We start from the raw sequence: 23,501 nt of genomic DNA, 5'->3' as shown, positions 1-23,501 counted from the left end.
TAATATTCCATTGTGTATATGTACCACAGTTTCTTTATCCATTCATCTGTTGATGCACATCCAGGTTGCTTCCATGTTCTAGCTATTGTAAGTAGTACTGCAATGAACAATGGGATATATGTATCTTTTTTCAATTTTGGTTTCCTCAGGGTATAAGCCTAGAAGTGGGATTGCTGGGTCATACTGTGGCTTTATTCCTAGTTTTTTAAGTAATCTCCATACCATCTTCCATAATGGCTGTATCAATTTACATTCCCACCAACAGTGTAAGAGCGTTCCCTTTTCTCCACACCCTCTCCAGCATTTATTGTTTGTAGACTTTTTGATGATGGCCATTCTGACTGGTGTGAGGTGATATCTCATTGTGGTTTTGATTTGCATTTCTCCAATAATGAGCTATGTTGAGCATCTTTTCATGTGTTTGTTAGCCATCTGTATGTCTTCTTTGGAGAAATGTCTGGAGAAATGTTTTTCCCACTTTTTCATTGGGTTGTTTGTTTTTCTGGCATTGAGTTATATGAGCTGATTGTATATTTTGGAAATTAGTCCTTTGTTAGTTGTTTCATTTGCTATTATTTTCTCCCATTCTGAGGATTGTCTTTTCACCTCGCTTATAGTTTCCTTTGCTGTGCAAAAGCTTTTAAGTTTAATTAGTACTTTTTAACCACAAGGATACAATGGTGAACTGGGGAATACAGTGTTGAATAGCCAATAAGATCCCTGGAAGATGTCCTTGGAGAAGTAATACCCTGGCCTTCTCCTATGTCAATCAGGTCTCCTAATAGGAGAAATCATCTTGATCCAAAGCACATTGGGGAGAAAAAGATGCTATAGGAACCTATGCCATTGTATCTTAGGAAAGTGCCAAGATGCAGACTGTGGGGATCCTTTCCAATGATGCAGAGAATTTCATTTAAGGGCTTGAAACATTTTTAAAAAATTAGTTCTCAGTGTCCTTGAGTGTAGACTTCTTCTCACTCATCTTTTATACATCTTTTTCATTCTTTATCAGCAATCACTGAGAGACATCTGCAGATTACTTCCTGTGTTTGCCTCTGGAAATAATTCTGATTGTAGGAAAGGTGGACAGTAGGAACCCAAGTCCAGGCACAGAATGACTGACTCAGCCTCAGGTAGTTCTGGCTGATAACCAGGATCTGATCCTGGGTGTGAGGGCTGATAGTTGATTTCTGATCTTATTCCACTACAGCTCAGTCTCCACCTTTATAATTGCTGAGCTGAGGGACAATTCCTTCCCGACAGGGGTCCTGTTTTGTTCTCTGGATCCTCTGTGCCAGTTTTCAGATTAGAATCCAGCTTCTGAAGCCCAGAACCTTGCTATCCAGTCCTCTCACTGTTATCTGCCAGCCTACTTACTCCGTTTATATAGTTCTTATGCTCAGATTACAATTTATGACTCAGCTCTGATCTACTGTCAATACACTCACCTGTTACTTCCACGATGACTTCCTAATTACCACCCACCTGAATGAAATAAATTAACCCAACCAAACAGGTGCTCTCTCCTGATGCCAGAAAGTGGTCTTTCCTTATGCCACACAACTCCAGAAACTGGTTCTGTCCCCGTACCATAAAGTTTCATCTCCTGGAGGGTTGTAGACTTTCCAATTTCATGGCACTCATAAAGTGATTTTTACTCAAACCCCCAAGTGCATTTCACAAACTTTTTCCACAGAGAGTGGAGCTAGGAAAACCATCTGTAGGATGTATATGTTTTCTCATGGAGAAGTTGAGGTATTCTGATATTTGTTTTGAGGAAACGAAAAAGAATTCCTGTCCAAAACAGAATAGCCTGAGGAGGTAAATTTCATACTTTCTGTCTTTATGGATTAAGGTAATGAAAGTTCAGGAGGTGACTTTGTGCTGTGTGTCAGTCAGTGGCAGAGCCAAGATGGAAAGCCAGACATGTGTGACACTAAAATCCATGTGCCTGTCAACTATACCAGCCACTCATCAGAATTCAGAACTGGAGATTCCAAGCCAGGACTCATGCCTAGCATTCCTTTAGATTTTCCACTTGGGGGACAGCAATGACAAGAGGAAACCAGAGCCACATCACTGAATTCCTCCTTCTGGGACTGAGCAGTGACCCCAAACAGCAGGTGTGGCTCTTTGCCAGCTTTCTGGTAATGTACCTGGTCAATGTGGGAGGCAACTCAGTCATCATTGCAGCCATCCAAGGGGATGTTCGCCTCCACACTCCCATGTACTTCTTCCTCTCCAACCTATCTTTTGTGGACATCTGCTTTACAAACGTCATTGTGCCAAGGATGCTGGCAAACATGCAGAGCAAGAGCAAGAAGGTCCCCTTCACCCAGTGCCTGACACAGATGTATTTCTTTGTGGCCTGTGCAATCACTGACAGCTTCCTCCTGGCTGCCATGGCCTTGGACCGCTACGTGGCCATCTGCCACCCACTACGTTACACCACCACCATGAACCTCAGATGCTGCCTCCAGCTCGTGACAGCATCCTGGCTGGTATCCCACCTCCACTCCCTCACCCACACCATCCTTATGGCCCGCCTCTCCTTCTGTGGGCCCAACATCATCCACCACTTCTTCTGTGATGTCCAGCCTCTGCTGATGCTCTCCTGCTCTGACACTTCTCTCAATGAGCTCTTGGCCTTCACAGAGGGCTCCTTTGTGATCATGAGTCCCTTCATCTTCATTACTGTCTCTTATGTCTATATCACCCGTGCTGTTCTGAGAGTCCCTTCTGGGAGAGGCAGGTACAAGGTCTTCTCCACCTGTGGGTCCCACCTCACAGTTGTGGCATTATACTATGGGACTGCCATCTCAGTGTACATCCGCCCCTCATCCACCTACTCAGTGACAAAGGACCGGGTGGTCACTGTCATTTACACTGTGGTAATCCCCATGCTGAACCCTTTTATCTATAGCCTTAGGAACAGGGACATGAAGCAAGCCTTGAGAAAGCTGGCTAGGAGAAAAGAATAGAATAAGCATTGAAGACAGAATGGGAAGATAGCTGAAATTGCATAAATATCTCATCCCTCATCAAACTTCTTCCCATCTATTCATTTACTTATATTGATACAGAGTTACGGTTTCCAGCTTTGTCCAGTGAGTTATAAGCTATTACTTCTGTGCCTGTTGATGTTTCCACCATTCTCTGAACACTTTCTTGCCTTCTGTCACATCAAGATATTCCAGACTCATCTTGCACTTTCTCTGCTCCAGTCCTGAAATCATCCATTTCTCTAAAAGCCAGGTTTCCCAACATGGATGTCAGCTTCACTCTGGGAAGACTCTCATAGTGAAGCAGGGGATATATGGACCCCAGGCTGAGCCGCTGAAATCTATCCCTTGTGGACAAATACTCAAAGATAAAGATAATGGCGGGAGCAGTTCAGTTCCATTCAGTTGCTCAGTTGTGTCCAGCTCTTTGTGACCCCATGGACTGAAGCACACCAGGCTTCCTTGTCCATCACCAACTCCCAGAGCTTACTCAAACTCATGTCCATCAAGTCAGTGATGACATCCATACAACCATCTCATCTTCTGTCGTCCCCTTCTCCTGCCTTCAATCTTTCCCAGCATCAGGGTCTTTTCCAAGGACTCAGTTCCTCACATCAGGTGGCCAAAGTATTGGAGCTTCAGCATCAGTCCTTCCAATGAATATTCAGGACTGATCTCCTTTAGGATCGACTGGTTGGATCTCCTTGCAGTCCAAGGGACTCTCAGGAGTCTCAAGAGGAAGGAGAAGCTGAATCCTGCTTTGATAAGAAATAAAGAGACCACACATTTCTCATTCTTGAGGTCAAGGAGACCTTCCAAATTACACATGTGCAGAAAGGTTCCTCAGGGGTCAGAGAAGGGAGGGGACACCAGATAATAACGTTTTGTTAATGTCCCAGAAACCCTTGTGCTGGAACCATCTTGGCTAAAAGACGCATGTGCACACAGAAGAGGGCCTTGAGTCAGACCAAATATGGACTCAGAGCCAGATAAAGCAAGATGAATGGCCAGAGGAAATGTGAAGAACTGCCCCCATGTAAGTGATTTAAACCACCCCAAAGGCACAAAACTCTCTGATCCAATCTGCGTGTCTCTCCACAGCCACTTTTTCCTCCTAATAAACACTTTACTTGTTTCACTACTTTCCATCTCTTTGCTGAATTCCTTCCTCAATGCAGACAAAGAGCCAGAGCCCTAGTCCTATCTATTGATTCTGGTCCCTGGTGATATAGTGACTAAGATTCACCATCAAGGCCTTTCTGCTTCTCCCACTTCTTGATTATATGAAATAGGCTTCATTCAGCCTCCCTGACCTTCCCCAATTTCTAAGGAGAGGAAAGGAGGGGATGCAGAGACAAGGGAGGAATAGTCAAGAGAAATGATAGTGCAGCCTTGGGGCAAAGTCCTTGTTTCCCATAAAGGGGTATCCATAACAATTATTGCCAAATTCAGACTGAAATTGAAGAAAGTAGGGAAAACCACTAGACCATTCAGGCATGACCTAAATCAAATCCCTTATGATTATACAGTGGAAGTAAGAAATAGATTTAAGGGCCTAGATCTGATAGAGTGCCTGATGAACTATGGAATGAGGTTCGTGACACTGTACAGGAGACAGGAATCAAGACCATCCCCATGGAAAAGAAATGCATAAAAAGCAAAATGGCTCTCTGGGGAGGCCTTACAAATAGCTGTGAAAAGAAGAGAAGCGAAAAGCAAAGGAGAAAAGGAAAGATATAAGCATCTGAATGCAGAGTTCCAAAGAATAGCAAGGAGAGAAAAGAAAGCCTGCCTTGGCGATCAATGCAAAGAAATAGAGTAAAATAACAGAATGGGAAAGATTAGAGATCTCTTCAAGAAAATTAGAGATACCAAGGGAATATTTCATGCAAAGATGGGCTCAGTAAAGGACAGAAATGGTATGGACCTAACAGAAGCAGAAGATATTAAGAAGAGGTGGCAGGAATACACAGAAAAACTGTACAAAAAAGATCTTCACGACCCAGAGAATCACAAGGGTGTGATCACTGACCTAGAGCCAGACATCCTGGAATGTGAAGTCAAGTGGGCCTTAGAAAGCATCACTATGAACAAAGCTAGTGGAGGTAACGGAATTCCAGTTGAGCTATTCCAAATCCTGAAAGATGATGCTGTGAAAGTGCTGCACTGAATATGCCAGCAAATTTGGAAAACTCAGCAGTGGCCACAGGACTGGAAAATGTCAGTTTTCATTCCAATCCCAAAGAAAGGTGATGCCAAAGAATGCTCAAACTACCGGACAATTGCACTCATCTCACACACTAGTAAAGTGATGCTCAAAATTCTCCAAGCCAGGCTTCAGCAGTACATGAACTGTGAACTTCAGCTGTTCAAGCTGGTTTTAGAAAAGGTAGAGGAACCAGAGACCAAATTGCCAACATCAGCTGGAACATCGAAAAAGCAAGAGAGTTCCAGAAAAACATCTATTTCTGCTTTATTGACTATGCCAAAGCCTTTGACTGTGTGGATCACAATAAACTGTGGAAAATTCTGAAAGAGGTGGGAATACCAGACCACCTGACCTGCCTCTTGAGAAACCTATATGCAGATCAGGAAGCAACAGTTAGAACTGGACGTGGAACAACAGACTGGTTCCAAATAGGAAAAGGAATACGTCAATGCTGTATATTGTCACCCTGCTTATTTAACTTCTATGCAGAGTACATCATGAGAAATGCTGGGCTGGAAGAAGCACAAGCTGGAATCAAGATTGCTGGGAGAAATATCAATAACCTCAGATATGCAGATGACACCACCATTATGGCAGAAAGTGAAGACGAACTAAAAAGCCTCTTGATGAAAGTGAAAGAGGAGAGTGAAAAAGTTGACTTAAAGCTCAACATTCAGAAAACTAAGATCATGGCATCTGATCCCATTGGTTCATGGGAAATAGATGGTGAAACAGTGGAAACGGTGGCAGACTTTATTTTTTTGGGCTCCAAAATCACTGCAGATGGTGACTTCAGCCATGAAATTAAAAGACACTTACTCCTTGGAAAGAAAGTTATGACCAACCTAGACAGCATATTCAAAAGCAGAGACATTACTTTGCCAACAAAGGTCCATCTAGTTAAGGCTATGGTTTTTCCAGTGGTCATGTATGGATGTGAGAGTTGGACTGTGAAGAAAGCTGAGTGCCGAAGAATTTATGCTTTTGAACTGTGGTGTTGGAGAAGACTCTTGAGAGTCCCTTGGAGTGTAAGGAGATATAACCAGTCCATCCTAAAGGAGACCAGTCCTGGTTGTTCGTTGGAAGGACTGATGCTGAAGCTGAAACTCCAATATTTTGGCCACCTCATGCGAAGAGTTGACTCATTGGAAAGACTCTGATGCTAGGAGGAATTGGGGGCAGGAGGAGAAGGGGACGACAGAGGATGAGATGGCTGGACGGCATCACCGGCTCAATGGACATGAGTTTGAGTGAATTCTAGGAGTTGGTGATGGACAGGGAGGCCTGGCGTGCTGCGATTCATGGGGTCGCAAAGAGTTGGACATGACTGAGCGACTGAACTGAACTGAGAACAATATCTGAGCTCTTTTGCAGATACTGAAACCTCCACCAGGTAAGAGAAGTTAACAGTATGCTGCTCACAAGCACTTAGACCCCAGGCCAGTTGAAACCAGAAGGTTGATGACACTGTCATTTACCTCACTACCAACCAGTCAGAAGAATTTCCGAGTTGATCACCTCCTCTTTGAATTGTCAGCTTAAAAACAATTGCAACGTAAAAGCTGAGAGTTATGTTTCATTCAGCGGACATTTTTAGGACTCCAAGCCTGGAAGACAGCATCTCAGGTAACCCTGAGAGCACTGCTCCAAGACGGCAAGTGGAGGAATCAGGTTATATAGAAGTTTGCATCAAAGGGAAGGTAGTCTGATCAAAAGAATATTGCTAATTCAGGAAAACCAGATATCTCAAGTTAAGGAATGTAGCACTTTCTATGTATGGGAAGATGCAAGAGTCTGGGCTCACTGAAATCATTCCTTACATATGCCTCTCAGATATCTGGGGCCAGTATCCTGTTTTTCACCCCCCCCCCTCCCCAAAAGCTTCTCAGTACTCACCATAGGAAATGGCTGCAGCCTGATATCTCCCAGATAACAGGTATTATTCTCCTTCCTGGGTGCTCACGGGGCTCAGAAATTCAAGTTTGGAGGACTGGAAGTGCTGATATCTGTGACAGCCTAGTTTATTGATGTGACAGGAAATACTCTATTTCTCAGAACCATTACTATAAAACTCCTCACTACCCCTTCCAGGTTGACACACAGTCCTGAGGGCCTTATCCCACTGTGACCCCTTTTGCCTGGCAAAGCAATAAAGCTATTCTTACCAACTTCACTCAAAATTCTGTCTCTGAGATATAGTTCAGTGTCGAGTACAGAGATCAGATTCTGCTTCAGAAAAGTGAAGTTGCTCAGTCACGTCTGACTCTTTGTGACCCCATGTGTAGCCTACCAGGCTTCTCTGTCCATGGGATTTTCCAGGCAAGAGTACTGGAGTGGGTTGCCATTTCCTTCTCCAGGGGATCTTCCCAACCCAGGGATCAAACCCGGGTCTCCCACATTGTAGGCAGACGCTTTACCCTCTGAGCCACCAGGGAAGCCACTGCTTCTTCTGGGAAACCTCTGCTTCAGAAGCAAGACATTAGTGTGAGAAGAGGAAAGGGCCAGAAATTAAGAAATATAGGTGGTCTCTGGGAACTGCAAAAGGCAAGGAAACAAATTCTCCTCAGAAGATTCCAGAAGGAATGCAGCCTTACTTTTACTTTAAATTTAGACTTCTAACTTTCATAAGTATATAAGAGAATACATTTGTATCACTTTAAACCACTAATTTGTTAGAACAACATCAAGAAAGTAATAAAGTAGTCAAGAGCCTGAGCTCTGGCTAAAAAGCTCTATGTTTGAATCTTAGCTCTACCATTGACCAGCACTTTGATCTAAGGAATGTCACTTCATGTCTCTGAACTTCAGTCTCTTCACAAGTAATATGGGTAAAATATGCAAATGAAATGATTGATTCAGGCAAGAGTCTTTCACCTAAAACTAAGATATAACCATTAAGTAGAAAGGTGTTAGGGGAAAAAAAATGGATAGTCACACAATTTCAAATACCCACCATTGCTGCTGCTGCTGCTGCTTAGTCGCTTCAGTGGTGTCCAACTCTGTGCGACCCCATAGACGGCAGCCCACCAGGCTCCCCGATCCCTGGGATTCTCCAGGCAAGAACACTGGAGTGGATTGCCATTTCCTTCTCCAATGCACGAAAGTGAAAAGTGAAAGTGAAGTCGCTCAGTTGTGTCCTACTCTTAGCGACCCCATGGACTGCAGCCTACCAGGCTCCTCTGTCCATGGGATTTTCCAGGCAAGAGTACTGGGGTGGGTTGTCATTTCCTTCTATGATACCCACCATTGACTTCTTACTAATTAGAAAAGAGAAACTTTGCCTTTACAATGAAACATCTGCTGGTCAGTAACTTAACAAAGTAATCAAACTTTCTTGAACAATAGTGGACCTGACCCTCTTTCCCAACTGATGCGATGGAACCAGAGGTACACAATATCTCCCTTGTAATATTCTGATCAAATATTAAATATAAATCTAATCATGTGCAAACAAATAGATAATGTTAAACATTCAGCAAAGCAACTGACCTGCACTCTGCAATGTCAGGAAAAATGAATAAACCAAAAAAATAAAATTAAGGGGGGAGATATTTTCCCATTATTAAAAGAGACAAAAGAAATATAACCATCAAATGCAACACATTTACCTTGATTGGGGACTAGATTGAAAAAATTGGACCACAGGTTGGATATCATGTAGGATCTGTGTTTATTTTCTCTTATACAATTATTATTCTGGGGTTTTGTGGAAGATGCCTGCTGAAGTATTTAAAGGAGAAGGGCATGTTGTCTTCAACTTACTTTCAGCTAGTTCACCAAAAAATAAATAGTAGAAATTTATAGAAAGGGATAAAACAAGTGTGGGGAAAAAGTTAACAATCTGTGGACCTATGTGAAGGATAGATAAGAGTTCGTTGTTATCTTCTCTCCATTTTTATGTGAATTTGAAATTTTTCAACCTAAAACTTTGGAAGCAAAAATATAAGTTAGATCATGCTCTTCCACTGCTAAAACCTGTGCAATGACCCAAGGCTTCCTACTGCACTCAGAGAAATAGCCAAAGCCTTGTCATAGCCACCAGATCCTACATGATCTGGCCCCTAGCTTTCTGCCTTCACATATTGTTGTTTGCTCTCTAATGTACTCCTGCACAGAAACATTGATCTCTGGTATTCGTTAAATAAACATGGATTGCTCCCACCTCAGGACATTTGAATTGACCATTTTCACTGTCTGAAATGCTTTCCCTCAGACACTTGGGCATAGCTACACTTCTGTTTCTCTCCATGTTCAGGCTTTAATGAAATGACACTCAAAACCCATGACCTTTTCATCTTGAGTACACAAATGGCCCATATTTCCCAGCTTTTCTTATAGTTAAGTGTGGCCATGTAACTGAGCTCTAGTCAAAAGAATGTGGATGGAAAGGATACACACCACTTTTCAGCCTGATCCATTCAAGTCTCCTCACCTGCAACCCTCTCTCTTAATAAAAATACTAGCTGAAGAGATGCCCCTGAGGAAATAGATGGGGTAGAGCTGCAAGAAGGAGGAATCCTGGGACCCTGAAGGACTGCATGGAAGTCACATTCACATTGAACTTTGTGTCAACAAGAGGTAAACTTTTATTGTAGAAATAAAAAATAAATAGGTGTAATTCCCTGATGGCTCTGTGGTAAAGAATTTGCCTGCCAATGCAGGAGATGCAGGTTTGATACTTGGGTCAGGAAGATCCCCTGGAGAAGGAAATGGAAACCCACTGCAGTATTCTTGCCTGGGAAATCCCATGGACAGAGAAGACTGGTGGGCTACATTTCCTGGGGTTGCAAAAGGGCTATACATGACTTAAACACAAAAATAAATAAATAAATAATAGGACATCCCTCAGTGTGCTTTTGTAGAGACTGAAAGCAATGATGACTAGAAAGCAGTCAGCACAAAACCTCAGAATGTACTCAATGCATATTATTTGTGGTAGTGAAAGATAGTGTATGAAATTATGAGAAAATAATATCTGATATGCATTAAAAGTGCCTCAATTGGTAATGTCTTAATTGTTAAGAATTATGCAAAGTTTGCCAAAGAGTACTAAGTTTCAGTTAACAAACTGAACTCACTCAGTCGTATCTGACTCTTTGCGATCCTGTGGACTGTAGCCTACCAGTCTCCTCCGTCCATGGGATTCTCCAGGCAAGAATACTGGAGTGGGTTGCCATTTCCTTCTCCAGGGGATCTTCCTGACCCAGGGATCGAACCTGGGTCTCCTGCATTGCAGGCAGATGCTTTGCCCTCTGAGTCACCAGGGAAGCCCAAGTTTCAGTTATGTCAGCAAATAAATTACAGACATCTAATGTAGAACATGGTGACTAAAGTTAATGATACTGTCTTGTATACTTGAAATCTGCTAAGAAGGTAAATCTTAAGTGTTCTCACCACACACAAACACACACAGACACTAAAAGTAACTATATGAGGTGATGAATGTTAATTAGCTTGATTGTGGTGATCATTTCACAACCTACACATATATCACAACATCAAATAGTACAACTTAAACATACAGTTTGTATTTGTCAAGTATAACTCAACAAAGCTAAAAAAATATGCATCTTAGATCAGTCTCCCAAGGCAATAGAAATAAAAGCAAGAATAAACAAATGAGACCTAATCAAACTTAAAGCCTTCTCACAGAACGTGCTGTGTGCTAAGTCAGCTTCAGTCGTGTCTGACTATGTGACCCTATGGACTGTAGCCCACCAGGCTCCTCTGTCCATGGAAGTCTCCAGGCAAGAATACTGGAGTGGGCTGCCATTTCCTTCTCCAGGGGATCTTCCTGACCCAGGGATCAAACCAGCATCTCTTATGTCTCCTGCTTTGGCAGGCATATTCTTTACCACTAGCACCACCCAGGAGGCCCTCTCACAAAAATTAAGCCCTTGTCAGTCACATCTTTGGCATTTTCTCCCAGTTACTTTGGTATTTTCTCCCAGTTGCCATAAACAAAATGAAAGACAACCTATGGACTGGGAGAAAATGCCAATGATGTGATTGACAAGGGCTTAATTTCCAAAATATACAAACATTTCATACAACTCAACAATAGTAACAACAACAACAAAACAACTCAATAAAAAAATGGGCAGAATTCCTAAATAGACCTTTCTTCAACGAAGACATATAGATGGCCAACACATATAGACACATGAAGATGCTCAATGTCACTAATTACTAGAGAAATGCAAATCAAAACTATAATGGGATACCACTTCACAACGGTGAGGGAGTCATCACAGACATTCTCAGGTGTAGTTTCTGCATGACAAAGTAGAGGAAGTGTGGAATTTAGGAGCAACACCCTTGAATTTGAACTTAGCTGCAGTACTTCCAACCTATGTGACTTTGGGCAAATTATCTGGTGAGATTGAGTCTCATTTCCCTCATTTGTTAAAACAAGGGTACTGCACTTGAAGAGCTGTATATAAAATGCCACATAATTGTTCAATACGTGGTTATTACTATGTGAATATATTCTCATTCTTGAGCTTATGTAATTCTCCAGTCAATGCTCTCTGGTACACAAGTACTAAAAAACCCATAAATAACGAACCTAAAATTCAGAGAGGCTAAGAGTTTGCCCCAAATCACAACTAATTGGCTGATGAAAGCCCAGGAATCTGCACTCTCAAGATCCTTTCTATGGTACCACACATCATTCCTCCATCCCAGGGATGGCCCCAGGTCCAAGCCTTCTCTAGTTATCTACCTCCACACCCTTAAAGTCATAATAATAATAAGCCATTAATTATCAAAGATTTGAAGAAACTTGTCACCCCAGAATCCTAAGTTTCCATAGTCTTTACTCTTCTCCCAAGCCTTCCTTCTTAATGAGCTCCCTGGGGGTGGTAGATTGCTAGATGGAATGACTGTGTGTCTCCTTGGGGTGAAGTCATGTAGAGGACAATCACCTCCTTTTGGGTCCCCACTCTTACTCATCATTGGAGTAAATCTTCAGAGGCCAGTGGTGGTAGCTAAGGAGGGGAGACAGCCTTGGGTCCCAGATGCCTGGGGCTACATTGAAAGATTACTTCTCTAAAGGGAGAGAGAGAGGTGTCTGAGATGACAACTACACTCACAACAATTCTCAGGGTCTAGTGAGTCCCATCAGCTCCCGCCTGAAGCCTGGAAATTTTCTTTCCTCACTTGATATGGGAGCTCTACTGACCTCCATACCTCCGTCTTCCTCCCCTAATCACCAAGGCCAATGAGACTGAAGAGAAAATGCCTGGACTCGTTAATGGCCACACCCAAGATCATCATCCCTTTTCTGAGTAAGTAGCCATTATATTGAACCTCATCATTATGCCTAAATCCTACAAATTCTTATGTATTAGAAACTGAGAGATCATCTTGCAAAACACCCTCTTTTTACAAGGACATAACATGAGGCTCAGCATGGCCGAGACCACAAACCAGGTCCAATGTTCTCCACACTTCTCTGTTTCTCCTTCCCCATTTATATACACACAAGAAGGATTTGTTCTTGGTGGGTAAGACCCCAAGGAAAGAAGCTCTGTACTTAAGATGGGATAGATGTAACTGCCCTGATGCTGTCACATAGAACCCAGCTACTGTTGACCCAACCTAGCCCCTGGTTGTCCCCAAAACGAGGGCTACTGAGGAAGACTCCAGATGCTATGGCCTCTGAGCATCTTCAGAATAGCATGGGCCATAAGTTGACCCATGACACTAGTAAAGGGATATTGAGCAGTGTTAGTCTTTCAGTCATGTCTGACTTTGTGACCCCATGAACTGTAGCCCACCAGGTTCCTCTGCCCATGGGATTCTCCAGGCAAGAATACTGGAGTGGGTTTCCATGCCCTTCTCCAGAGGATCTTCCTGACCCAAGGCTTGAACCCAGGATTGAGGTATTGGGTGAATCACTTCTTTCTGAGCCTCAAGTTCTGCCTACATAAAGCGAGTATGTTATTTTCAAATACGTCTTCCTAATATTTCTTGAAGTAATGCAGTGTGTAAAACACTAGATAGAAGAATTTCTCCAGTGAAAGAGGAAGAGACCTAGAGTCTCTCCCATTCAGAATTCCATTCAGCTTCTCAGCCCCTCCTGGTGTGGTCTCTGAGTCCCCCATGAAAGCACAGTTCAGAAACCTATGAACTGAATAACTTCTTAAGATCATTTTCATCATCAGCAACCTAAAATTTTACAAATATCCCCCAGAAATTTACAGTCTAAAAGGAAATACTTGGCCATCACATAGGGAGCTTCAGCCATGCCAACCAGTAGTTCAAAAAGGTGACTATAGACAGTGGAATGATGCCAAGTTCTCCTGGGTAAGGTTTGGAAGAGACTGGGGAAAATTTCACCCAGAGAATAAGCCTGGGGACATGTTGCTATTTTCAAACATCAGAATGGACATAGTGGTTCTTCTGAGCTCCGTGGTTGGCATGCAGTGAAAATGTGCTGAGTGAATTATGAATTGGTGAAGCAAACCATGAAGGAAAAGCATAACTAACATCACTAGCAAAGAGTAAAGTCAGCTAACAGAGGATGCTGGTACTGCCAGGCTTAGTAGAATCCTTGGCTCTGGCATTTCAATCCAAGACATAGACGTAATCCAGTTTTGTTTACAAAGGATCAAGGGACACAGTTTAGGAGGCGGTGGGCACTGTTTACCAGAAATGCTGCAGCTGGATAACCTGGCATCTGTGTTCCTGATGGGTTCATGCTCCAAGAAGTAGAAGGAAGAGAAGTTCCCTGAGTTCAAGTTAAGACTTGATACAGTATTCTTTTCCTATGATACAGTATTCATAGAGTTCAGATGCAAAGGAGTAAATTAACCACACACCTCAGTTCATATTGCCAACACTGGGCCCCTTTCTTATTTTATTTGCTTCCTCAATCACACATGAATTTATATACCAACACCCCACTCCCCCTGCCCTCATCCATGGTGACATGTTTAATGTTTAACTCTGTGTATAGACAGACGTTCTGATTTGTTGCATTTTGAAATATTTTAAGCTATATCATGTGATATTTTGATATACACTATGAAATGAGTATCACAGTGTTGCATTTTTAATGTATATAAACCATTTTGTGTTATAGATCTCATTTATTGTCTTACTTTTTCACTCAGATTATGTTTTCAAAATATACCAGTGTTGCTATCAATACTTCTCATCAGTTGCTTCTAAACAGCTGCACTGGGGACTTCCTTAGTGGTACAGTGGTTAAGACTTCATCTTTCAATGCAGGGGACACAGGTTTGATCCCTGATGGGGGAGCTAAGATCCCACATACCCCGTGGCCTGGCCAATAAATAAAATTAAATAAATAAATAAACAGGTGCATTGTACCCCTCAGTACTCTTCTGTCACATTTGCCATCCCAGTGATGGACACCCAGATTGCCACAAGCTCCCCATGACCATGAATGAGTGTACAAGAATATCTTCATCCATAAGCTTTTACCTGCCTGGATGGAAATTTCTCCAGGATATCCATGTAGGAGCAGGATTACTTATCATGAAATGTTCTTGAAACTTTGGTATAATTTACCTTAAAACCATTTGGGACTGAGGTTTTTTGAGAGGAAAATGGTTTTGATTACCATTTCTATTTTTTCAATTAGTTAATACCTTGTTTCCCTGGAAAGACCAATTTAGTCCTAGGTATGCACTCTGTTGTTCTTTCCTCACCTCCTTAGTACTTATCTGCCTTCCAATGACCACTTCAGTCTCCTCCCCCTAAACACACTAGCCCCCTTACCTTCTGCCTGGCTCCCTCTAGACTGCATCTACTATTTTTTAGCTGTACCCACTTTGGTACAGAATACTAGAAAGAAATATTAATAGTAGTATAAATAATATTTGCATAGAAACTTGTAGATTTCACTCAGTAATGTCTGACTCTTTGCAACCCCATGGACTATAGTTCACCAGGCTCTTCTGCCCATGGGACTTGAGTGTAGATCTCAAACACTTTTCAAATATGCCATTTTTTTTTTGGTAACAATATATTCTTTTTTATTATGGTAAGATATATGTAGCATTAAATGGCCATTTTAACCCTTTTTAAGTGTGCAGTTTAGTGGTATTCAATACATTTATAATGTTGTACAACCTCGCCACTATCAAATAAGCCATCTTATTTGAACTGAATAATAAACTTATAGAAATGATATTTTATTTTTCCCATTTTTCAGGTGAGAAAATAGATGGAAACATAGAAATATTCCCAGGGGAAGTAGCAAGTATCTGAACCAGAACCAATTCCCAAATCACCAAATTTTCCCATCGACTCTACTGATCCCTGGAGACTAGTCTCCAAGTTGCTAGTGTAAAACCCACAATCCTGCAAGGGGTGATCAAGGGTGATGTATCTGGTTCAACCTGTCAGGATTCATTATGCAGCTACCATTAGCCAAGTCCTATGCAAGTCACTTAAAACAATGGGGAGTGCAACAGACTTGAACCCTGCCTTGGTAGTGCTTTCATCATAAAACTCTCCAGGTGGTGTCCCTGTCCTCGTGGTTCCTTTCAGTTTGGACCAAGCACTAAGTATCTCAGAGAGAAAGGAAATGCTTCAGAAAACAATGCTACTGTATGCACCTATGTGTTAGTGTACTAAAGGAGAAACTAAAAGTCTGAGTTCTCCTAAGCAGGGCAGGGACTTTCATTCAAGATCACTAAGCATCAAAAATGTATCATTAGTACTTCTGTTTGCTTTTGACCCTTCAAAAGGATCAGAAAGATTCTGAGGACACAAGGCATACAGGATGTGCCATGCATGCATACTAAATCGCCTCAGTCATGTCCGACTCTTTGTGACCCCATGGACTGTAGCCGGTCAGGCTCCTCTGGCTATGGGGATTCTCCAGGCAAGAATACTGGAGTGGGTTGCCATGCCCTACTTCAGGGGATTTTCCCAAACCAAGGATCAAACCCACGCCTTTTACCTGCCTTGACAGGCAGGTTTCTTACCACTAGCACCGCCTGGGAAGCCCACAGGATGTGGACTTCCTCTAACTCAAAATCTGCATCTCTAACTCTGTCCTCTCTTTTCTGGGAGTATTTGACCACCACTTGTAGGCTTTCCTTTCTGCTGTGTTCTCTGAAGATAATCCTGTCCCTAGAAAGGGTGGACACAGGGAGTGTGTGTTCTGTAACTCAGTGTTCCCAGTATCGACCCAGATGGCTGCTGGCTGCTTCAAACTCTATGTTCCAATCAGTTCTGGACTTGCTCCCTTTTAACTGAGTTCCAACTTGGTAGATAGATGACTAGGGCATCAGTTCCTGCCAGACTGGAGCCTTGGCTCAGTGTCCCCTGTTCTTGCCTTTGGGGGACAGAAATGACCTATTCCTGAGGCTCAGCATCTTCCTAATAAGGTCACTGCTTTTTGCCAGAATGCTGCATCTTCTCACATTTCCGTGGCCCACACTACCACCCTATCGATGCTTCTTGCCTATAAGAGCACTTGCCTCTTAGTTCCTCTATTTCTTCTTTGATGTCCATCCACCTGCATAAATCACCAAATTTAATGTTGGTTAAATAGGCTCCCTCTGCCAGAAACATTTCTCCAATTTGCCATTCACCCTGACAGATCCCCACGCTGATGGAACCGGGTGTCCATCACCAGAATCATCTGGCCAGGAGGCAGCTGAAGATTAGCATACTGATTAATAACTGAGGCCAGACACAGCAAAACGATATCTTAGATACAGCTTGGGAAATCAAGCAAACTTATCCTTTCTGAACACTTTTTTTAGACCTTTACCATTTAACCAAAGGAGATGGATATTACAAGTTTTATCTTTTGGACAAGGAACAGGAATTGAAGCATCCTGTTCAAGATGAGTCAGACACAAAGTTGGAATTGAAATCAAGGTATGCGAAGACCAACCATATGAAGTTATATCATAGAATATATGATGGTCTACATGAATAATTCCCTTCATGGGTTGCACAAGCTGGAATAAATTATGCAATATCTCCTCTAGCAGACTGAAGACCCCAAGCCACACAACACACACCTAATAGTCCTTTATATTTTTTATTTGCAGGAGATCAATGATGAGGGGAAACCAGAGCCACATCACTGAATTCCTCCTTCTGGGACTGACCAGTGACCCCAAACAGCAGGTGTGGCTCTTTGCCAGCTTCCTGGCCATGTACCTGGTCAATGTGGGAGGCAACTCAGTCATCATTGCAGCCATCCGGGGGGATGCCCACCTCCACACCGCCATGTACTTCTTCCTCTCCAAATTGTCCCTGGTAGACATCTGCTTTACAACTGTCATCGTGCCACAAATGTTACTGAACGTGCTGACTCAGAGAAAGGCCATCCTCTTCGCCCAGTGTCTGGCCCAGATGTATTTTTTTGTGGCCTTTGGGATCACTGACAGCTTCCTCCTGGCTGCCATGGCCTTGGACCGCTACGTGGCCATCTGCCACCCACTACGTTACACCACCACCATGAACCTCAGATGCTGCCTCCAGCTCGTGACAGCATCCTGGCTGGTATCCCACCTCCACTCCCTCACCCACACCATCCTTATGGCCCGCCTCTCCTTCTGTGGGCCCAACGTCATCCACCACTTCTTCTGTGATGTCCAGCCTCTGCTGATGCTCTCCTGCTCTGACACCTCTCTCAATGAGCTCTTGGCCTTCACAGAGGGCTCCTTTGTGATCATGAGTCCCTTCATCTTCATTACTGTCTCTTATGTCTATATCACCCGTGCTGTTCTGAGAGTCCCTTCTGGGAGAGGCAGGTACAAGGTCTTCTCCACCTGTGGGTCCCACCTCACGGTTGTGGCACTATTCTATGGAACTGTAATATCTGTGTACATCCGCCCCTCATCCACCTACTCAGTGATGAAGGACCGTGTGATCACTGTCATCTATACAGTAATTATCCCCATGATGAACCCTTTTATCTATAGCCTTAGGAACAAAGACATGAAACAGGCTATGAAAAAACTGATGAGGAAGACCAACTAGCATAACTTCTAGAGGTACACCTCAGCATTCATTCATTCAACGCGAACTTATGAAACAGGGACTTCCCTGGTGGTCCAGTGGCCAAGACTCTGAACTCCCAAAGCAGGGGACCCAGGTTCGATCCCTGGTCAGAGAACTAGACCCCACATGCCACAACTAAGACCTGGTGCAGCCAAATATAAATAAATAAATCTTTTTAAAAAAGAATTTATGAAACACCTGCTCTGTGCTAGGAATTTTATTCAGTTGCAAAATGGCAAAATATGAAAATATTGCGAGGATATATCAGTGGTAGCTCCTGTCTTCAAAATTAATCACAGCTCAGTAAGGGAAAGGAGACACCTGCAATACGAGGTTATTATACTTTGGTAAAAACAAGTAAGACATGAGTATTGATGACTTACTGCACTGCACATAGTTTCCTTCTTTTTCTTTCACAGTCTCGGGCTCTTGTGTGACACATACATGACCAGGACTGGGCAATACGTGTCCTGATGGAAAGCAAGGAGAAACTTCCTGAGTCAGGTGTTTTAAATGTTAGTTACACAGGTCAACTCACAAATCTTCCCTTATCTCTTTGAAACAGTCCCTCAGAGCTACCTAAGAGGATGCCTCCCAGGCTTAAGTTCTCAGTATCCTAGCTAGTGGTGAAGAATCCACCTGCCAATATAGGAGATGCAAGAGATGCGGGTCAACCCCTAGGTCAGGAAAATCTCCTGGAGAAGGAAATGGCAACCCACTCCAGGATCTTGTCCAGAAAATTCCACAGGCAGAGGAGCCTGGGGGGTTACAGTCCACAGGGTCGCAAAGAATAGGACACAACTGAGCAACTGAACGCACACATACACATTTCTGCCCAATTAAACATAATTCTCAACTTTTGGGTTGTGCTTCTTCCTTTTTCCAGTAAACAGCACAAGCCATGCTTATACAGGCTTCTCCTAGCCAATGATTAAGCATGCCGGGGTACCAAGGCAGGCTTATCTCCAGAGAATTACAGGACTCTTCTGCTGGATAATTTTGATTCTGGGACACCTTCCCCACCACTCAACCCTGCATTGGCCTAGTCAAAACTTTCTTGGCGTTTTGCTGCAGTCTGAGACTCTTCCTATCCCATCCTTTTTTCTTTTTTTTTTAATTTAATTTAATTTTATTTTTAAACTTTACATAATTGTATTAGTTTTACCAAATATCAAAATGAATCCGCCACAGGTATACATGTGTTCCCCATCCTGAACCCTCCTCCCTCCTCCCTCCCCATACCATCCCTCTGGGTCGTCCCAGTGCACTAGCCCCAAGCATCCAGTATCGTGCATCGAACCTGGACTGGCATCTCGTTTCATACATGTTATTTTACATGTTTCAATGCCATTCTCCCAAATCTTCCCACCCACTCCCTCTCCCACAGAGTCCATAAGACTGTTCTATACATCAGTGTCTCTTTTGCTGTCTCGTACACAGGTTTTGTTACCATCTTTCTAAATTCCATATATATGGGTTAGTATACTGTATTTATGTTTTTCCTTCTGGCCTACTTCACTCTGTATAATAGGCTCCAGTTTCATCCACCTCATTAGAACTGATTCAAATGTATTCTTTTTAATGGCTGAGTAATACTCCATTGTGTGTATGTACCACAGCTTTCTTATCCATTCATCTGCTGATGGACATCTAGGTTGCTTCCATGTCCTGGCTATTATAAACAGTGCTGTGATGAACATTGGGGTACACGTGTCTCTTTCCCTTCTGGTTTCCTCAGTGTGTATGCCCAGCAATGGGATTGCTGGATCATAAGGCAGTTCTATTTCCAGTTTTTTAAGGAATCTCCACACTGTTCTCCATAGTGGCTGTACTAGTTTGCATTCCCACCAACAGTGTAAGAGGGTTCCCTTTTCTCCACACCCTCTCCAGCATTTATTATTTGTAGACTTTTGGATCGCAGCCATTCTGACTGGTGTGAAATGGTACCTCATAGTGGTTTTGATTTGCATTTCTCTGATAATGAGTGATGTTGAGCATCTTTTCATGTGTTTGTTAGCCATCTGTATGTCTTCTTTGGAGAAATGTCTATTTAGTTCTTTGGCCCATTTTTTGATTGGGTCGTTTATTTTTCTGGAGTTGAGCTGTAGGAGTTGCTTGTATATTTTTGAGATTAGTTGTTTGTCAGTTGCTTCATTTGCTATTATTTTCTCCCATTCTGAAGGCTGTCTTTTCACCTTGCTAATAGTTTCCTTTGATGTGCAGAAGCTTTTAAGGTTAATTAGGTCCCATTTGTTTATTTTTGATTTTATTTCCAATATTCTGGGAGGTGGGTCATATTTTTTTCTTCTCTCTTTTCTTCCACAGGTCTCAAGGCTTGAAAGCTCTCTCTGATTTCTCCTGCCACCTCCTCGACAAATATCTCGCACACCATATCGTACCTTGGCATCTGCTTCTCAGAAGACCCAAACTAAAGCATTAACCAATACCTTGCAAACAATTCTATTTGTTGGTAGATACCCTATGGAAAGTTGAACAGGCACACCAGGAGATTGTACAAGAATTCATGAGTGCAGACATTCCAAATGGAATAAATTGATGTTCTGACCTCATTTATTGTGCTTTTCCTGTCTCACCTATGAAACAATCTAACAACTTAATACAAAAGGAGGAAAATTCCAGTTCTCTAGTATTTTCTGCTAAAATAATAAAGGTTAGGCTGTCACTAAAATATCAGTAGTAGAACAAAGGAATGATAGATGATTGTTATTGTGGAGTTGTTCTCTTTAGAGGACGGTGGTCTGAAAGTTTCCCTGCAGAAATGTTTTTAAGAAAAAGTGAACAATGGAAAATGTCATTTTTTTTTCTCATTTTTTAATGATAAAAAGAGGAGTTCTACTTGAGATGAAGAATCTTTGGGCGGAAAATGCCAAAACCTGTAACAAACTCAAATGTCCATTAAGATTAGAATGGAGGGATTCCCTGGTGTCCACTGGTTAAGACTCCATGCTCCCACTGCAGGAGGCACATGTTTGATCCCTGGTCTGGTAACTAAGATTCCACATGTCTCATGGTGCAGCCAAAAAAAAAAAAAGATCAGAATGGATAATACAGTACAATCACAGAATATAATTAGAGTCCACATTCCCTTAGCTGCAGTCCTAAAATTCAACTGAATCACTTTGCTGTACAGCAGAATTTAACACAACATTATAAATCAACTGTACTTCAATTTAAAAAAATATGACGTATAGCTACAAGCACTAATATAAATGAGAAAGTACTAATATAAACAGTTCAGAAAGAAAGTGAAAGAAGCAAAATGATTCCAGTCATGCGAAAGACAAAAATAGGGAAACAATACGCAATTCATGCATATGTGCAGAGTTGTAGCTATGTGTGTGTGTGTTTGTGTGTGTACGCTCAGTACCGTCTGACTCTTTGCCATCCCATGGACTGTAGCCCACCAAGCTCCTCTGTCCCTGGAATTTTCCAGTCAAGGACACTGGAGCAGGTTGCCATTTTCTACTGTAGCATAGCAAAACTATAAGAAAACTATTCCTATATAGTTTATAAACTCTTTTTCATATATGATGTATTTCACAATTTAAAAAATATAAAGAAAATTCTGTATACAGAAGTGTCTCTATTATTTAGCAGATTTTTACAAATGAGCTTCATCTCTACCCTTTGAGTCACAGGGAACAACTGTTCTATGTATTGAACTGTAGAAATTTGAAGACTATGATTGTGTGGCCCACACTTCATCAAATCTCTTCAGTTTCATTTGTTACTGTTTATTTTCTGGGACATGATAGGTGTTCTTTATAAGGATTTGGGTTACAGCGTGTGAACTCCACGGTAGGTTAGGGTTCGGGGTGATGCAGTCCTCTCCCTCCTGTGCCAGGGGAAGGGCATCAGGTAGAGTGCTATCCAGATTCCCAGGCCTGGTCAGTCTGACACTGCCAAGACTCAGGTCTCCAGGGCCCCAAGGGGACAGCTGAGAGGCTGGACTTTTGCCCCATCTTGTCTCTAACTAAGAGATCAGGGAGTGAGTCCCAGGAGATACTCCATATGAAAAGCCCACAGCTCCGCCTAGCCCCTGTGCCTGAGGACAGACTGCTCCAGCCCTGGGTCTTTAGTCTGTGCTGCTGTTACAGGGAAGGAAGCAAACTGAGGTTCTAGCCAGTCCTCTTTAGGAGAAGACAAGTAGGCAAACCAAACAAGTGAGGCAGACAAAACGCCTGGTGATGGTGATGAGATCTGAGGATGGTCGCAATTTCCAGGTAAGACCTGAGTGGTAGAGGTGGGAGACATTGGTCAACACAAACACACACACACACACACACACACACACACACACACACACACACACACATTTCCTCCCCTATTCCTTATTGCCCCTTCCTTGCTGCTGCTGCTAAGTCGCTTCAGTCGTGTCCGACTCTGTGTGACCCCATAGACGGCAGCCCACCAGGCTCCCCCATCCCTGGGATTCTCCAGGCAAAAACACTGGAGTGGGTTGCCATTTTCTTCTCCAATGCATAAAAGTGAAAAGTGAAAGTAAAGTCGCTCAGTCGTGTCCGACTCCTAGCCACCTCATAGACTGCAGCCTACCAGGCTCCTCCATCCATGGGATTTTCCAGGCAAGAGTACTGGAGTGAGGTGCAATTGCCTTCTCCAGCCCCTTCCTTACTCTCAGCCAAATACTTCCCTGGTGATTCAGATGATAAAAAATCTGCCTGCAATGCGGGAGACCTGGGTTTGATCCCTGGGTTGGGAAGATCCCCTGGACAAGGGAACAGCTACCCACTCCAGTATTCTGGCCTGGAGAATTCCATGGACAGAGGAGCTGGCAGGATACAGTCCATAGGGTTGCAAAGAGTCAGAGCAACTTTCACTCAAATACAATCTGGCTCTCTTATCCATCATGAGGAGGGTCTTGATTCAATATTCATGACCCTCTACAGAGTCTAGCCTGAAGTCACTGTAGATTAGTGGTCCCCAAGCCCCTGGCAGAGGCTAAGACATTGTAGCTGTAATAACAGTGCTCAGGATCCCTACATGATGCTGGACAATTCACTCACAGCTCACTCTACCCTGAGTGACTTTCAGAATCATTCTTTGCCACCACCCAAAGACAGTAACAATCCCCACACCCACTGATAGTTCAGGAAGCCTTAGTCCATCTTCTTAACTTCAGTCCTGGAATGACGTGAAGTAGGCTTATTTAGGCTCATTTCACACCTGGGGTTCTTATAAGTTACATGTTTTCCACCAAGATGGTACAGCTGGGACTCAAACCTGGGTCTGCACATGTCACAGTGGAT

General features: G+C 42.9%; 2 protein-coding genes across 2 annotated transcripts; both read left to right on the top strand.

Moving 5' to 3' along the window:
• The first annotated feature begins 2,051 nt into the window (after positions 1-2,051).
• On the top strand, positions 2,052-2,981 carry LOC147362587 (olfactory receptor 1f45-like). Its single transcript, XM_086325370.1, has one exon. The coding sequence runs from the start codon at positions 2,052-2,054 to the stop codon at positions 2,979-2,981; it is 930 nt and encodes a 309-aa protein (XP_086181496.1).
• Positions 2,982-17,262: 14,281 nt separating this feature from the next.
• Positions 17,263-18,192, top strand: LOC147362586 (olfactory receptor 1L6-like). The gene has a single exon (XM_086325369.1). It carries the CDS (start codon positions 17,263-17,265, stop codon positions 18,190-18,192), a length of 930 nt encoding a protein of 309 aa, XP_086181495.1.
• Positions 18,193-23,501: the final 5,309 nt, after the last annotated feature.

This window comes from Bos grunniens, chromosome 11 (genome assembly GCF_055505025.1).
Source record: "Bos grunniens cultivar Pamir isolate PY7600 chromosome 11, Bosgru_T2T1.0, whole genome shotgun sequence".
NCBI classification, from domain to species: Eukaryota; Metazoa; Chordata; class Mammalia; order Artiodactyla; family Bovidae; genus Bos; species Bos grunniens.
The sequence above is the reverse complement of the archived record's forward strand: the minus strand, read 5'-3'. Positions and strand labels throughout refer to the sequence as shown.

Coding starts and splice junctions, on each gene's coding strand:
- LOC147362587 (XM_086325370.1), top strand. CDS start 2,052: ATGACAAGAGGAAACCAGAGCCACATCACTGAATTCCTCCTTCTGGGA.
- LOC147362586 (XM_086325369.1), top strand. CDS start 17,263: ATGATGAGGGGAAACCAGAGCCACATCACTGAATTCCTCCTTCTGGGA.